This window comes from Pseudoliparis swirei, chromosome 12 (assembly GCF_029220125.1).
Source record: "Pseudoliparis swirei isolate HS2019 ecotype Mariana Trench chromosome 12, NWPU_hadal_v1, whole genome shotgun sequence".
Taxonomy (NCBI): Eukaryota; Metazoa; Chordata; class Actinopteri; order Perciformes; family Liparidae; genus Pseudoliparis; species Pseudoliparis swirei.
Window position 1 is genome coordinate 17,852,689 of NC_079399.1, and position 18,019 is coordinate 17,870,707.

The 18,019-nt window shown below is 46.9% G+C and overlaps 1 protein-coding gene across 3 annotated transcripts; it reads right to left on the reverse strand.

Annotated features, from left to right (window-relative positions):
• Nucleotides 1-12: 12 nt before the first annotated feature.
• Nucleotides 13-16,890, reverse strand: map3k7 (mitogen-activated protein kinase kinase kinase 7). 3 transcript variants are annotated; one of them, XM_056427939.1, is made up of 18 exons: nucleotides 16,663-16,890; nucleotides 15,956-16,075; nucleotides 15,701-15,811; nucleotides 15,083-15,148; nucleotides 14,900-14,945; nucleotides 13,708-13,846; nucleotides 12,554-12,678; nucleotides 11,366-11,494; nucleotides 10,886-11,016; nucleotides 8,589-8,670; nucleotides 7,621-7,745; nucleotides 6,618-6,765; nucleotides 6,022-6,102; nucleotides 4,767-4,834; nucleotides 2,764-2,860; nucleotides 2,572-2,633; nucleotides 2,176-2,291; nucleotides 13-1,391 (listed from the first exon to the last, which is right to left on the reverse strand). In XM_056427939.1, the coding sequence occupies exons 2-18, from the start codon at nucleotides 16,046-16,048 to the stop codon at nucleotides 1,211-1,213; spliced, it is 1,800 nt and encodes a 599-aa protein (XP_056283914.1). In that variant the 5' UTR covers nucleotides 16,049-16,075; nucleotides 16,663-16,890; the 3' UTR covers nucleotides 13-1,210. The 3 variants fall into 3 exon arrangements, with proteins under 3 accessions (XP_056283914.1, XP_056283913.1, XP_056283915.1); XM_056427938.1 differs by having other exon boundaries at nucleotides 16,478-16,890; XM_056427940.1 differs by lacking the exon at nucleotides 6,022-6,102 and having other exon boundaries at nucleotides 15,956-16,890.
• Between the last annotated feature and the right edge of the window lie 1,129 nt (nucleotides 16,891-18,019).

The following is an 18,019-nucleotide window of genomic DNA, read 5'->3' on the forward strand; positions in this document are numbered from 1 at the left end:
CAGAAACGGAGCATCTTTTTCACCATTCAGTTTATTTCATAATGCCTTGCTCACTGCCGTGGGAACCGCTCCATGCACGGCGTGGCGTGCGCGCGGTGAATTGATATTCTTCGTGAACAGAAGCCTCCCGAGGGAGACTCCGGCGGAGATCCACTCCTGGACAGGAACTTTCTCAAAGTAAGACTCGTCAAGTCTCCAACCTTTTAAAACCATAATTGCTAAAATGAGATAAAATGCGTCCGTGACCAGACAAAAGAAAAGTGATTGTGCAAAAGTACTTATGAAAGGGTTTTGAAATCCATAAAGAAACAAAACTGAATCACATTCTTCATTTTTTTGAGTACATTTTGGATGTCAGGCTGCTGGGCGACGTTTACATGATCGGCTCGCTCGGCTCCGGGGAGAATCCGTTCACTTGTCATTACATTAAAAATAGATTTTTTTCTCTCTCCGTTGAGCTTTCGTCCCTACTAAATGTCACATAAAACAAGCTCTTAAAATGCAGGCGACTTCTAAGGCAACATGTGAACTAAAAACAAACCGTATAGATACTGGATCGGGAGCTACGGGCTCCTCGATTTCTGTCCGCGAGGGCGTCCCCGGAGCAGATAAAACACGTCCCGACGCCGAGACGACACAAGAGCCGTCGTACAAAGTGAACGGCTGAATAGAAAAGACAAAGGAAGAAATGAACAGAAACATCGACGCGCACATAAAACCCAATACGGAAGTCCAAATGAAAAGGGGAAGGAGTCCGCGGCTCCCCGTGTTTGCTCGAGAAGCTCGGCGTGTGTCGTTTGAAGAGCGCAAGGAACAGATTATTACACCCCCCCCCCCCCCCCCAAAGCTATTCCCTCGTCTGCAGCGTCCGGCACGGCGAAAGATTCTTGCATATGATTCACATTTTCTTTCCCCCTCCCCCCCCCAAAGAAAAAAGGAAAAGAACCCCCTTTTCACAGAGGGCCCAAGACCAGAAAAAACAGAAGAAAGAGGGGGAGGAGGGAGAGACGCTCGGTTCACTGAAGGGGAAAGGTCCTGACCCCCCGGGGCCCGTGGGCTGCAGTGATTGTTCGGTGTTCGGTCATGCAGGACACGGGTCTCTTTACAAAGCTGGACTGGGAACATTGTGTGTGTGTGTGTGTGTGTGTGTGTGTGGGATTGAGCGCTTAGCGTCATAGTGCCGGTGTGGAGGGGGGGGGTCTCCGTCTCATCACGACGTGCCCTGTCTCTTCTGTTGCTGGACCCGGATCAGGTCCAGCTGCTTTTTGCACTTCTGGTAGTACGTGGACAGACTCTTGTTCTCCTCCAGCAGCTTCTTGTGCTCCTGCACCAGCCGGGACGTGTTCTGCTGGTCCTTCTCGTCTTGGTCCAGTTCGGCGATGAGCTCCTTCCTGCACACACACACACACTTTCAGAATTAAATGTGAGCTACAACCGAGCCCTGTATTCAACCACCAAGTCGAAATAGGATCATATAGAAAAGACATCTTGGCAACATGGTTATTATGAAAATTTAAAAAAGCTAAAAACAGTAACAACTAGAATGGGCACTCGGTAGAGCGCATACCTTCGCATATCACAAGATTGGGCATTGAATTATGAACGTTTTGGCATTTGTTGCATGCCAATTGGATAGAAATGGACTCTGGTAAAAAGAAGATTTTGAATTTTTCATGACCTTGACCTTTGACCCCATCGATCCCAAAATCTAATCAAATGGCCCCCGGATAATAACCAATCATCCCACCAGATGTCATGCGATTCGGTTTAATACTTTTTGAGTTATGCGAGTAACACGCATACAAATAAATAAATAAATACACGGCGATCAAAACATAACCTTCCGCATTTTCAATGCGACGGTGACAACCGGTTTGCAACATCCCAGAGGGATGATATGACTTTAAGGATTAAATGCCGTCAATGATCAGGGAGAAAAATTTTACCCCTTCACGTTCTATAAAATAAAAAAAGACGTCGCTTCACATTAAAATCCCTTTATCCCGTTAAGTGACCTTGGTATGACCTTGTTTTATTCCGATGGCTTCGTGGCAACACCACATGCATGAAAAGAAACGAGCCGTCCGCCTCGACGCCGACCGGACCGGACCACTCAAAGAGCAGAAGCGGTGTCAGCGGGCTGGAGGCGGGGCGCTCGGGGGCGGGCACACGTACTTTCTCTGGATCAGCAGGGCGATCTCCGTCTGCACCTTCAGGTACTCTTGGGCCATCTTGCAGTGCTGCTCGAACACGGCCATGGACTCTTTGGAGTTGGGACAGGGGGCGAGAGGCTGGAAACAGACACACACACACACACACACACACCCACACACACACGTGTCGCTGTTAATCGACCGTCGGCCCCCGTGGAATGACGGCAGAATGTATTTTTACCGGCTAATAATACGCCAAACATCTCACTGCTGCTGCCAACATGTGCACATTCCGCTTTTTAGATAGCGTCGTGTTTTCAGGGCTAATCCCTTCATAATTAAGTCATTTCCGACGCCCTTCAACTCCTCTCTGGGAGGAGCAGCGGAGCCAGAATCCATTTAAAGGAGACGAGCGTACCTGCAGCTGGTGGTCCAGCGTGAGATACGCCATGGGGATGGAGTTGTCCGAGCCGTTGGTGTCTGAGGAAGGAAAGAGAGCGTTGGAGTCCGACACGTGTGGCCGCCGTGTCGCGGCGATGCCGTGACGACCACCGCGCGCTAATCGTTACAGTGACGTCCCGGTCGGGAGCCGACTGGTGGAAACCGGTACCTGTGGGGTCGTCGGGGGAGAAGTACCCTCGGCCGCTCGTCTTATCGGGCATCATCCTCAGGCTGGGGCTGGAGGAGCGGCTGCTGCTCCTGCTCCCCTGCAAGAGGACACGACGCAACGTCTCATCGCCGGGCGTCAACAACAACAACTAGAATGGGCACTCGGTAGAGCGCATACCTTCACATATCACAAGATTGGGCATTGAATTATGAACATTTTGACATTAGTTGCATGCCAATTGGATAAAAATTGACCGCGCTATGGTAAAAAGAAGATTTTGACCTTTTCATGACCTTGACCTTTGACCCGATCGATCCGAAAATCTAATCAAATGGTCCCCGGATAATAACCAATCATCCCACCAAATTTCATGCGATTCAAGAAGATTTGGACCTTTTCATGACCTTGACCTTTGACCCGATCGATCCCAAAATCTAATCAAATGGTCCCCGGATAATAACCAATCTTCCCACCAAATTTCATGCGATTCGGTTTAATACTTTTTTAATTATGCGAGTAACACGCATAAAAATAAATAAATAAATAAATAAATTCATGGCGAAGGTAATAATGCACATTTGGAGGCATCGGCCAAATGCAGCCGACTAATGTAAAGAAACCTTGATTTTTTGATTCGGTCCACTGAGCTGATCTTCTGAGACCGACAGCCACATTTGCCGAATTCAATGCCATCGCATGAAAATGAACCGGTTCACGAGCGTTACGCGTAGAAACAAAAGGCTCGAGGATTACTCAAAGCACGGGAGCCGGTCGGAAGCCGTTCGCCTCTGCGGTGCATCGAGACACGTTCGAGGACCTCGGCTCCCCGTGGGAATTCCCTCTTGACGAAGAATGCATCAAACGCTCCTGGAAGACGGCATCCGTCACATTTCCACACGGCGTCGCGAGAGGAATGAAGAGATGAGAGCGACGCAGACGAAGAGAAGCAGCGGCCTCTGGTCGGGTTCTGTTCCACTTTTCATTTGGCATCACGACAAGATAAGGTCATAAAGGTCATGCGTCGTACATTAAAAAGACATGGTGTTTATTATCTTACGTTTGAACTAATATTCAACAATAATGTAAGGGCGTTTTAAACTGATTATTGTAGTTTGTTTTATCTGCTGACCCAAATGCTTCCACGCTTCGACCGTTGCCATGGTGTTCAATGTCCAAAATCAATATTTCATCAATTCATCAGGGTTTTAATTCTAATTTTTTCAAATATATACTTTGCATAATCCTGTTAAATAAGGGATAATAATCTTACATTAAACTAAATAGCACGAGTTCATCTGGGACAGCGGTTGGTGGGCGGCGCTGTCCCGGGTGCTGAAACGCAGTCTCAATGAAGTTGGTCAGCTAGAGGCGACGCATTCATTCGGTCGTTTGTTGGCCGATACAGACGAGAACATTTGCTTTCATGGGGCTACCGCTGCTGTGTGGATAATCACAATCAAATGACAGTTCTCGTTTCAATGAAAAGGAAAACCCGTAAAGCCACGAGGCAATGACAGCAGAGTGAAGCACAAGAGGAGTTATTAAGGCCACTTTGAGGACAGTACAACAGCCCCCCCCCCTCCCCCCTCTCTCGTCTCTCCACCCCAAATCTGTTTTAATTCACAGACTTACTGGGGCTCAAGCCCGTTGGCACGACGACGTCAGAGGGCTCAGGACGAGGCGACCCTATAATATACAGACAGGAAAGAAGTCCTCCTGACTGAACGGGTCAGAGAGCTCTGGGGGGGGGGGGGGGGGGAGAAGGAGCTTCTCCCTCTCTGTGTGCGTGTACCATACGGCGATACTCAACTCCATTTCACAGTCGCTGTTTTCATGGACCGAGGGCCACCGCGCCTCCTTCACTTCAGAGAGCCATTTGAATTAGATTAGATAAGAATTTGAAACATGAGACCAGCCCCCCCCCCCCCCCCCCCCTCTCCCTCCACATCCCAACTGTGACTGTGTATCCCCCGGTGTGTGTCCCCCCCCCCCCCGTGTCTCACCTGGCTGGACTCTAAGCCGAGGCCTGGCAGGTCCTGCACGGACCGGCGCCGCTGGGCGTCGCTCGTGGCTGTGGACAGAGGAGAAAGAGTGAGACCTGGTACCGACAGCGAGGCTGGGGGACTCTGGTGCCCCCCCCCCCCCCGTGTACAGGCTCACGGGGCAACACAGGGGGGACAGCTGCACCGGTTTAACCCCTCCGGGTCCCGGCCCGTCTGCATACACTGCGGCCGGGACGGGACGGCAAAACAGACGCACATCCCCATGGACCGGAGCGAAGGAGCAGCACCACCACCACCAACACCACCACCTCCACCAGAAAAGACTTCATTTTGTATATCGTCACATTCCTATCGTTAGGACCTCATGTCCAGGCGTAATAACGAGCATCAATGTGTCTCTCACCTGAAACCCAGAGCGTTCCCCATCCCTGTATGAACGGCTCTGATCCTCAACGCCAAAGAAACTAATCAAGAGGACTTTTTTTTTTCTCCCGAAAGGAAATTGATGATGAAGAGAGCAAGATGGGGGAGGAACACCGTCCCCCCTCCGCCCTCCAAAAAAAGTCCTCGAAGCATGAAAGGCGAGAACCGGCGCACCGATTCCCCCCCGCTCCGCCGAGCCAGCGCGGTGACGGAGCGCACGGGGACACGAGTCACGCGGCTCATCGGCGTCAGCTGATCGGATGCCGCGCACTGATTGGATTCCCACAGGCGGCCCAGAATGAGTTGTTTTTGACCCAGTTGTGAAAAGACACTTTATCAGATCGATTTTTTTGGGGTGTTAAAAATAAGAGAAATAGAAGTGACACCAAGATGAGAATATTAACTCATGTCCCGCTTCCGCCAACTAAAAACCACAGACGGCTAAAGACAAAAAGGCAACTCCGATGTGTGTCACTCCAGGACCGGCTCCGCTGACCCTTCGCCGAGTCGAGAGCAGACCGGCCAATCGGAGCGCAGCGCCCACCGCAGAGCGACGTGGTCGGTCACTTTCATCCCGTGGTCTGGAGACTTCAGCGTCTGTCTTTGTCCGTTTATCGGAATCACTTTGACATCCTGATATGTCCCTTAAACGTCTTCAGCGGAGGGTCAAATAATATAGTCTTCGTGAGAATAGACATGCAACAGGCTGAAGACGGCATCATGTGGAGTGACACACAGGAGAGAGCCACGCCCCAGCACAGCGAAACGCACACCAGCCAAAGCCAAGCCGACTCCACCGTCACCGGGGAGGCCCCCACGGTCCCAGAGATACCTGTCACGACGATCTTGGGGACATCCAGAATGGTGCCGTACGACGCCGTTTTACGGTGCCCTCGTTTATACTGGGGACGTGCTGCGAAAACACACACACACACACATACAGCTGCGAACACGACAAGCATGCGGACTGAGACAGGCTGGGGGGGGGGGGGGGGGAACTGTGGGCCGCGCACATGCAAGAGCATACGGTGCACGTGCGCAGGGCGGCATGCACGTACGATGCAGACGCCGCTTCTCTCGGCGCGGAAAAAACATCGGCGGGCATTCGGCCCCATCGCTGTTCGAGGGCGGGGGGCTCCGTTCCTTAATGTTGCGTCAGAGTGTGAAAACAAAAAGAGCGACGACAGAAGCCCCGACATACTCAAATCAGATCGACAGTCTGTTGTTTACAGGAGGGCCTTAGCGTTCGGGGGGGGGCGTGTTCTGTACGAGGAAGCGATCTTCCCCTCTGATGAAAGATAAACTGCCACACGTGCCTCTTCGGTGCGACCGATCTGGTTTATCGGAACATTCGGGCTCTCGTCGTGACGGCATGAGACGAGCTCCTCCTCTTCCTGGCTCTGTGCCGTGTGTGATGCCGGGCGTTACCTGCGGGCGTGAACGGCATCTTGGGCTCCAGCTCCGACAGGTCGGCGCTCATTCTTTTGATCTCCGACGACGCCGGGCACTGCGTCCGCGCGGGCAGACTCTCGACACTGCCCCCCCTGGACAGAGTCAGGGTCCTCGACGGGTCTGCCTGAGAGGAAAGGACACACGTTCACTCCAAACGCAGGCTTTCACAATATTTGCTTGTTCTACGACAGGGTTCTTACACATGTTGACCGATGGATTTCCAGGATTTTCCACGACTTTAAACCAAATTTCCATGACCAAACTGAAATCTCGGTATAAACATGAAAAATTTAGAAAATGTTGCGTAATGTGATGTCATAAGAGGAATGGTGATTAATAGGAGGTACTGTACATTCCTTCCCGGTGGTTGCAGCAGGGACTACAACCAGCATGACATCCAGTGTAAAAGACTACAATTCCACTCCCACTCAGCAGGGGCCAAGGCTGCTGCTGGGAAGAGGAGGGATGAGGCTGATGAGAGCCTGTGGAGAACTGGTGAGAGGAGAGAGAGAGGGAGAGAGTTCTGATATGTTGAAAGACAATAGAAAGACAGGAAAGAAGAGCACTTATGTTTGTTTTGCTGTGACTTTTTGTTGGCGTTAAGTTTTTTTTTTTGTTAAGAATCTAATTAAAAAAAAAACTTTGAGTTCCTTAAACTCACGCCTGTGATTTGTGTACTTGCTTTGTCACCTCACGATCCCGTCCTCTCAAGACATCACAGTATTGAGAGCGTACGCCGGCTTATATTTTGAGCATCTTTCTTTAAAAAAAAAAACCATATTATTTATTTCAAACTCGGCGTAAATGAACATGTGATTATAACACATTTCCATGACTTTTCCAAAACTTTTATGATTTAAGATTTTTCCATGACTTTTCCAGGCCTGGAAATGACCATTTTAAAATTCCATGACTTTTCCAGGTTTTCCATGACCGTAAGAACCCTGTACGACTGACAATAACAAAGAGTCGGTTTTACCTTGGGCTTGAAGTAGGGAGCGAACTGGGGCGGGATCTTGATGGTGTCGTTGCTCCCTTGAGAGTTGCTGTGCTCCATGTTTGCGTCGCTCTTGCCGCTTGTGCTCGTGTAGTCCACATACGAACCTGACGATTCCCCCCCGAGACACAGGGCGGGAGAGAGGTTATTAGAGCTTTCTTAATATCTCAACTGGGGACAAACACGTGCAAATACTCAAAATGATTCAAAAACACCAAAAGACAAAGTCAAATGTAGAAATCCACGATTCATAAATAACTTTGCACAGCTGCATCGGTCCGGAGGACAGGGAGTGCCTGTTTGCATGTCGGTGGCGCGACTGTAGAGACATCAGCTCTGTGCGGGAGTCTCTGCTCCGTCGGTGTTTACAAGCACCCCGACATGAAGGGATGCTGTTAAACTGAATTGAATTGTTACGCTGGGTTTTTTAAACTCTGGAATTGTTCCCACCGAGTTTTAAACAATTGAATCGGTAGATTGATCTTAGTTGAGTGTTTAGAGACCGATGTGTGCCGTTGGGTCCAGGGAGGTGCCAGCGCGAACAGACTTTTGTTTACTCTTGCCTGTCTTTCGAACACCCGGAGGCGGTGGCAGGAGACTAAGTTCGTGGTTTGTAATTCAGGAAACATCGGATGTAAACACATCACTCACAGTACAGCAAACAAGTCCACACACACTGCCTATCGGCGGTTCCATCTCACTGTGAACTCCTTCAACTGGTTCCATGGATGTGCACTCCGATGTAATCCACACGTTGTCAGACATGATCCAATTATTGAGTTCAAACGAGAAATAAATATAAATATAGAGAGATTTTTCCAAGTAATAATAATGCCATCCAGACATTCTTCTGTGTTGATGACCATTAATTACACTTTGAAATTGGATCACGCATTCAATGCTAGGTACTGCTTTCACGTCCACTTCCTGTCCTGGTGGGACTCCTGTACCTGTGCTAGTCGCAGAGTTGCTCTGTCCATCATCTGAATACTGGTATGGATATTGCAGGGGTTCATCAGATCCTGGGAAGTACTGGCGAAAGAAGACAAGAAGAGCTATTAAGACTTCATTTCTAGAAAGAAATAAGCGCTTCTTGACTGAGTTAAATAACGTGACCAAAACCATTTCTACCCAGACTCAATGAGCATGAAAAGGTGAGGTGGATTCCAGTAAAAAAAATTTAAAATATATATATATATATATTCAGGAAGTCTACAAATGAGCATCGCACAATTGTACACTTGTAGTGTGAAAGCGATGAAGACCAAACCACAGAATTTTGACAGTAGACATGCAATTGTATCTTCAATCTAAAGCTGAACTTCTGGTAAAGCGATTCTGCTGACAGGAAACTCCAGATAGAAAAACAGAAAACTCTTTTCTAGTATGACTTCAAAATCTTTGAGAATCCAGGCTGCATTTCCCTGATCACACAACTCTGCAGGTATTCCTGCCGAGCTGCTTTCTGTCATGTAGGTACTCAAAGTTCAAATATTTTGCACTTCCATTTTTCAATTTGTTACCGGTTACTCATTTGCCAGTTTATTAGGTGCACTGAGCAAAAACTATCTCATGAAACGGGCCTGCAATAAATCCTCCGTTCATGTTTTTTTTTAAACTGATGGGCGTCCACACCAAAAGCGTTCCGAAATTTCCGCGCGATGAGATCCCCGTACAGACGGGTGTGGTTGAAATATTTCAACTTTTGCCGAACTTTCGCAACTCGGGCCAATCAGCCCTCGAGTTGCTCCGCGCGCCATCCCCGTCCCGCCGTTGATGAATCGGAACAAGATGGAGGACACACTCGTTGTTGCGGTTTGCGGAGCTCTTTAATACCTCTTATGATTCAGTCACGGGTGATGTGAGGAACCCGAACACGAGGGCGTGAGATGTTCCGATGTCGTTGCGCTGGAAGCGGAAGTCTTTCCGACGTAGCAGTTAGTCGGTGAAAGTCTCTGAGCCGTGTGAGCCTGCGGGTGATCTTATGAACCCAAACACGAGGGCGTTGGATGTTCCGCCGTTTGTGGGAGGTCCATAACAAGTATAAAGAACTAGTGGTTAGTTCTTCCATGGTGGATGCCGGAAAATATACATGTTTTCACGGAGTAAAGCCACAGAGATAAGCCCCGCCCCTCGCAAAGATTCGCAACGCTCTCGGTGTGAACGCGACAAATGGTCGAGTGAGTAAACTCATGCGAGTAAAGCATCGCGAAGAATCGCAACGCCGTGTTGATTTACACTACCGTTCAAAAGTTTGGGGTCACTTAGAAATGTCTTTATTTTTCAAAGAAAAGCACTGTTTTTTCAATAAAGATAACATTAATCAAAAATACACACTATACATTGTTAATGTGGTAAATGACTATTCTAGGTGGAAACGTCTGGTTTCTAATGAAATATCTCCATAGGTGTATAGAGGCCCATTTCCATCAACTATCACTCCAGTGTTCTAATGGTACATTGTGTTTGATAATCGCCTTAGAAGACTAATATCTGATTAGAAAACCCTTGTGACATTATGTTAGCACAGCTGAAAACAGTTATGCTGGTGATATAAGCTATACAACTGGCCTTCCTTTGAGCTTGAAGTTTGAAGAACAAAATGAATACTTCAAATATTAATCATTATTTCTAACCTTGTCAATGTCTTGACTATATTTTCTATTCAATTCTTTTGATAAATAAAAGTGAGTTTTCATGGAAGACACGAAATTGTCTGGATGACCCCAAACTTTTGAACGGTAGTGTAACTCAGAGGTTCTCAAACTGTGGAGCGCGCCCCTCTAGTGGGGCTCATTGGTATTACAGGGGGAAATGCAGAAAGACCTTGATTGAGAACTTCACATATTACAAAAGTACACGGACAGAAAACTAAGTCATTCATAAATACATGGCGGAATGCCTGTACTGGTGTAAATGTTTACGCTGCGGCGTTAAAGGGTTACGTTGAACATGCGCTACTGCTCGCTTTTCTGCTGTTGCCTCTCAACACGCAACACAGATCGAGCTCAACATTGAGCATGGACAGAGAGAAGCTGCATCAAGCCTGTTTGAAATAGATTTGTAGAGGAAAGCCGGCTCATTGCAGCCCCCAGTACAGATTTAACTTGACGGCTCAACCATATCTGCACTCATTTCGTTTCGCGAAGGTTGCAAGTTATTGTTTTGGAAAGATATGCAGTGGAACACTTTTTTGTTTATTTTGTTAACAGGCTGCACAGCCTGGGAGAAAGGGTAAGCAGATTACCTTCATTAGATGAGTCATGATCTTCACGATCTCCTCGGTGGAAGGTCGCTGAGAGGGGTCTTTAGACCAGCAGCGGGTCATCAGACTCTCAATGGGCTTGGGCAAATTTTTGATTAAAGGAGGTCTTGTGCCTGAAAGTGGAAGAAAGAACAAATTTACACAGCAGCCAAACAAAGAAATTAAAATGTGGCATCACACCAGCAAAGTTTAAATATTGCGTATTTATGCTAAAGCCCCCGTCTCTCGGACCACAATGATTCACGCAGGTAGATTCAGCGGGGGACATATTAAACTTGTGTCCAGGTGTTATTAGTGTCTCATTAGTATTCTCCCCCCTTCCATCTCTGCAGTAGCGCAGGTGAACATGCCTTTCAGCTCTCAACTCCCACAGCCTCCCAGCAGGCAGAGCCGGGAGGCCACGTCTGAAGACTCGGCGGCTGACACACACACACACACACACACACACACAGGTTGACTCACCGTTGTGCACAGCCCACATAATGCGAAAGGCTGGTCCTCCGATCTCATCAAATGGCTTCCTGCGAGTGATCACCTCCCAGAGAATGATCCCCCAGCTGAACACGTCGCACTTCTCGCTGTAGTTGCTCCCTGCAGGTACAGAAGGACGCAGAGTAACACTTCGGTCCTTTACACACGGGGAGAGGACGCTGCGCTTGACACCGCCGACTGACTTGATGAAGGTTAATTCTCTGCGGCACGTTTGAGATAAAAGTGGGATGCGCCTGAGAAAGCAGAGCAGCTTTTATCTCGTCGCAGCTCACGGGGGAAGATGGAAAACAAGGGCGCAAGTTGTTGTTTTGTAAACCGAGGAACGGCTCCTCAGTTGCTTAATTACTGGGCCTATTATGGCGGAATTGAAGTGCACATCGAACACCTATTCTAAACTTGCTGCGTGGCTAAATCAGATGCAAAGGAGTTGTAAAGAGTTCACAGAGAGGGCAGAAGTGTGTTGTTTCATCGCTGTGAGTCGTGTAAGTTGTCTCCAAAAAAAAGATAATGACTTGGGCTTAATTCATCTTTCCTCCTGAGCCAGAACACATCCCATCATGTTGAAATGCATTAGGCTGAATGAGAAGACCCAGGACACGCTGGAGGGATTATATACATAACTATTTTTCACCACCTTCCCCAAAAGATATTTCAAGCGTCCCAACGTCCCTTTGATGTCAAATAAACGATTACATGCGCATTTAAATATTTTCTTTAATGAGATTTTTTGGCATATACTTTTAAGTATGTATTTAAAAACTGCTTAGAGCTAGTTTTAGGAAGCCAAAAAAAAAAGGTAAAGTTTCTAGCCTAAATAATGTATTTGACAAGATAACACATCATGACAGTGATTTATGACTTGTTGTTTCAGATGGAGCCTTATCTCGGAAGAATAGGGTGCTTCCCCTTCGGGGTTTTGAGAAACTTCTCCGACTGCACGATGACGTGACAAATCAATAAGAGGAATCAATCTTCTCAGAGGCAATCTGAAGGAATCAGACAGATTCCCGATTCATCTCCAGTGAGCTGCTTCACTGGATTGTGGCGATTCTGAGAGCATTTACAGATACAAATTCACACTATTTAGCTAAAAAAAAGTACCCTAACATGTCAGGTTTTCAAAGCTCTTCAACGACTTGAAATGCCACTCATACTTGCCTTCAAATACCTCTGGGGCCATCCATGCTGCACTTCCTTTGTTGTTGGTCATGTGGGTCTGAATGTCACACGCTGTTCCAAAGTCACATATCTTCAGCACGGTGCCGCCGGACACGAGAAGCAGACTGGAACAAAGACAGCAAGACAGGAAGTATATTAGATGCTGACAATGCTTTGAACTTCAAGTAATCAATACTTAAAGCTACAGGTCCAGCGGACGCACGGTGGTTTCCAAACACCCTCTTTCTTTCCCAGATTGTTTCATGTAAAAGAAACATTCGGTCCCGAGCGCAACTGGAAAGCCGTGAATGATTCGGCTGATAAACATTCAGTGGAAGTGCAGACTTTTTTTCTTCTTCTTATATTTTGACATATGGCATCATAAATGTGTTATACTGCAAGAACTTTGAGTTCTCCCTACTTCTAGACAAGACCGAGGTTTCCACTGAGGTGCAGGACTTGAAAAAAGGTTTGACGGGTTCAAAATAAACACGGAAACTCTTTTTAACCCTTGTGTTGCCTTCGGGTCAATTTGACCCGATTCAATGTTTCACCCTCCTGTCGCCTTCGGGTCAATATGACCCGATTCAATGTTTAACATTCCTGTTACCTTTATATTTACTAACATATTTTACCCTTGAGGTCAATATGACCCCAGCTATTAAAATCTCCAGAAAATTATTAGAATTAATATTGTTTTCCAAGTTTAAGTGTGAGGTACTTTATGTTTGTTTGTTGACTCCCGAAAGAACACCGACATTAAACATTGAATCGGGTCAAATTGACCCGAAGGCGACAGGAGGGTTAAATATTGAATCGGGTCAAAATGACCCGAAGGCAACACAAGGGTTAAAGAGGAACTTTCTCGGCAACTTCAAACCCTGGCCACCTGCCACGTCTGTAAAGACTCAATAACTCTGCATGTAAAGACAAAAAGACCCTGCTTGACAACACATTTTTGAATGGTGTGCAATACAGTGAAGAACAAAAAACTTCTATACTTCTGCCTCACAGTATCAGATCATATTCAAAAGTGCAATATGTATTGAACAACATGAACTAAATCAAACACATTTAAAAGGGGGAACACCTGCTGGCACTTTGCCGGCACAGTGAGACAGGAGATAAGAGAGTGAGGGGAGGAAGGAGCATACTTGGGTGGCTTGAGGTCCCTGTGAATGAGAGCCTTTGGTTTCATGCCATGGAGATAGGCCACGCCCTGGGAACACTGAAAACACCAGCTCATGGCATGGGAAGCAGTGTAATAGGGGAGGGGCTCAGCACCATGCAGCACTGTGGACAAGAGAGCACAGTCACAACCACCGCCACCACACACACACAACCCACAGAAGGAACCGCGCGGGAAGTAGTGCTTCGCGACACCGTCACAAACACACACACACACTGACGCACGCACGCACGCACGCATTTTCTCTATCGCGCCAGATTACAGCACAAGTAATTTAAAGTCCTTTTCTTAAAGACGTCTTTGTTCTTTTATTAAACTAAACGTCTGTTATTGATCGTCTCTACACAGCAGCATGTCATTTCTGTCTCTACGTGTCGCGTTAACGCTTCTCGGCTCTTCGCCTTGCGCGCCGCAGAGCTCCGATGCCGGCGCACATCGGGGCGGAGCAAAGAAAAAGTGACCTGCACCCCCCCCCCCCCCCGTAGCGTCATGCAGCACCAGAAGTCGCATTAAAAGCAAGACATATTTAATTTATAATACGTTAAAAATACTATATGGCTCTCAATTAAATATATTTAGAAATATTTAGCTTTTATGGCTCCCCCAGTCAAAAAGGTTCCTGACCCCTGCCCTAACCCCACTACAGCCGCCACATTCTCAGATCTCAACAATATACCTCGCTCTTATTATTACCAAGAATTACCCAAGAGTGACATGCTAACTAAATTCTGGGAAATGTTTGTAATAAATATGATTATTTTGTGACCAAGTGTGGTCAGCATATCCACGAAGTCAGCCTCAACATCACACAACAGTGGCGAGGTCATCTGCACACAGGTTCTTTGATGCTGAACTTTGCAGAGACATATGTATCTGTAATAAGACGTTCATAGCATTGCTGCATATTGCCGTTTGTTCCATCTCACCATTTCCCACGGTCAGTTTGGATACTAAACTGCCCGGACTGCCACTGTGCAAAGACTGGCCTCTCGAGGATTTGGGACAAACGGCCGAACATGCAAACGGTGGGAGGGCTCAACTGAACAGGGCTGCTTCTCATGTCTGTGCAGGGCTGCGTTTGTTTTCACCGCCAGGGAGGCAAAACAAATGCGGACATCTGCAACGCGGCGGTGTCGCTCAGTGGCGTCCACACTTACCATTGTACAGTGACCCGCCCTCAGCATATTCCATCACAAGGCAGACCTGGGAGGGAGGAGAGAAAGTCATCAGAAACTCTGGCAGACGGATACAAACATACAAGATCACACTGGGGGACGCGCCATCACTGGCTGGTCGAACCGTCAACGCGGCTGCGTGGTTAAGAGAGCCACGTAACTTACGGGATTATTGCAAGAGCCGTACAACTTCACAATGTTGGGGTGGTTCACGCGGGAGAGCTGCCGGAGCTGGGGACAAAGAGGGAAACGTCACACGCAATCCCATCTGCATGCGTGCCATTTGACACTTGAAGAAGACAAATGTTTTTCACCCAGATTGTCATTACACAAACTTTCCTACTTGAACTTATGTGAGTGAGTGAGAGAGAGAGAGAGAGAGAGATAGACAGGGTTCTTACACATTTTGACCAATGGATTTCCATGACTTTTCGATGACTTTAAACCAAATTTCCATGACCAAACTGAAATCTCGGTATTAACATGAACATTTTTGAAAATTGTGCGTATTGATAGCGTACGCCGGCGTATATTTTGAGCATCTTTCTTTAAAAAACTTATTAATTATTTCAAATGAACATGTGATTATAACAAATGTCCATGACTTTTCCCAAACTTTTATGATTTAAGTTTTTTCCATGACTTTTCCAGGCCTGGAAATAACCATTTAAAAATTCCATGACTTTTCCAGGTTTCCCATGACCGTATGAACCCTGGATAGAGTGTGTGTGTGTGTGTGTGTTTGTGTGTCAACTAAACATGTAGAGACAATCACAACAATACCTCGACAATAAAGGCTTTCCTCTCCGATTCACTCTCAATGGTCTTGATTGCCACGTCGTTGCCTTTCCATTTGGCTTTGCAAACCACTCCAAAGGCTCCTCTCCCCACCACCTGGAGAGACACCGGGACAGTTCATCAGGAAGTTCACGTTGCTCCACAGGAAACGTCAACACCGTGTCACCTGAACGTCACGTAGTTAGGAGCATGAACAGCTTAAAGTCACATCACACAAAAACACACGAACACAACACATACCTCCTCGACTTCAATATCCTCATAGTTGATGTCTTCGAATGGATATCCAGGAGATGTTTCAAGTATATCGGTTGACGGTAACGTCAGAGACATTCCTAGCTAACGTCAGCTAGCAGCTTTCTGAAAAGAGACCAGAACAGCAGACGAGAGGAACGCCAGCGTTACCGTCTCTTCACATTTGGTTCACAAAAGAATAAAAAGTGTGCGAAGACTTGCTTTAAGACATGTAGCGTTAGCTAACGCTAGCTGTCAACACTGGCACACTTGTGTGACTCGCGTTAACTAAGTAACGTGTCGCCGGCTGAGTGACATAATAGACACTGTTACGGCTGGCTAGCTATGGTCAGTTACATATGCTGTCAAACAAGATGCACCAGCTTAATGTGAGCCTCTTGTCAGCCGAGTTAGTTATGATGGAGTCAGGCAACTGGCGAACCGCGTAGCTTAACCAGTTAGCACAGCTAACTGCAGCTAGCGAGCTAGCCCTGGTAAAGCTGTCAGTTATCTCAAGAGTGCTCATACGTTAGCTTTCGGCACACGTAACACGGGCCCGCGGCATTGTTGTAGACCAGAGCCGGCCACAAGTCAACAGCACGACTCAACGCCCACGGGAAAAAACAGGACACGTAAGGCCTACAGTATATTGGCTAGCCTGGTTGCTAACGCTAGCTAGCTACCGGGACGTTAGTTAGCTTCAACAATCCAACCCTGTCGCAGTTGTCTTGTCGCCAGCGCCGGTGGCTCTCTGGTCATGGGGGACGTTTTCTGCTATTAATGGACAGAAAACCGAGGGACATCGTCCATTTTTAGAAATAGTCTTTCTCTATCCACTTGACAGCCAGACATAATTTTTTTTTTTTTTCACAACTCGTCTAGCTTAGCTTGCTAGGAGTGTATTTTTATTCTTCGCAGGAGCAGCTCCACCAGGAAGTGTGTGCGCACTGCAATTGTGTCCCCTGCACACTGAACAGGAGAGCTCACTCCAACCACTATCAGGAAGGAAATGCTCTCTTTCATTATTTTTGCAAACTTGAGCAAATGGATATATACTGCTTGATGGTTTAATTTTAAAAAACAATGTTTTCCAAGATGATCATGTGTTTTGTTAATGAGATAAAGATAAAGAGGTTTTCGTTGTCATTGTTGTTATACCAGACATTTCGTTTGATGGCCCACGGCCAGCCAGTGGCAGCAAACAACATAGAGAGACAAGTACAAGATAAGAATACACAAGGATAACATTTACATATAAAAATACACAAGAGGAATAAATACAAAAAACATTACCAAGTACAATAGAATAGATGTGTGCGTTTGTTTTTCTAGTAGGCTATAAAGTGTCAAGCATCTCAGTAATATTGTTAGACTTTAGTAGCTTGATATGGAAGGAAAGGGGTGGTGGTGTGTGTGGGGGGGGGATCCTAGCTGCTTATGTTTGAGTTTGAGTTTCATTGGTGTGTGTGTGGGTGGAGGGGGGGGGGGGGTGATGGATACTACAGCTCTGGGGAAGAAGCTGTTCCTCAGTCTGTTTGTGTGTGCTTTTAAAGTGCTGAACCTTTTCCCCGATGGCAGGCGGCAAACAGACTGTGACCTGGGTGGGTCGGGTTCTTGTTGATGTAATTTTAACAGTCAAATGTAGTGGAGCAAAAACTGCAGTATTGCCTGTTGAAATGTAACCTGAGTGGAGTTGAAGTGTTAACAAACACAAAATGGAAATACTCAAATAAAGTAGGAGTGAAGTGTCCTTCAGTATTGCAGTAAATGGATATAGTTCAATTCAATTCAATTCGGTTTATTTGTATAGCCCAATTTCACAAATTACAAATTTGTCTCGGAGTGCTTTACAATCTGTACACATAGACATCCCTGCCCCAAAACCTCACATCGGATCAGGAAAAACTCCCAAATAACCCTTCAGGGGGAAAAAAGGGAAGAAACCTTCAGGAGAGCAACAGAGGAGGATCCCTCTCCAGGATGGATATAGTTCTGTTCCACCACTGCAACCCTACTCCAATTCAAAAGTCGGAATAAGAATTTTCAGAATCAGCTTTTTTCTATATTTCA

Bases quoted from the DNA above. Each gene is read 5' to 3' on its own strand.
- map3k7 (XM_056427939.1), bottom strand. From the start codon at position 16,048: ATGTCTCTGACGTTACCGTCAACCGATATACTTGAAACATCTCCTGGA. The intron at 15,149-15,700 runs GTATTGTTGTGA...CTTTGTCCCCAG, and splicing joins GGAAAGCCTTTATTGTCGAG to CTCCGGCAGCTCTCCCGCGT. The intron at 2,634-2,763 runs GTACCGGTTTCC...TTCCTTCCTCAG, and splicing joins CTCCCCCGACGACCCCACAG to ACACCAACGGCTCGGACAAC.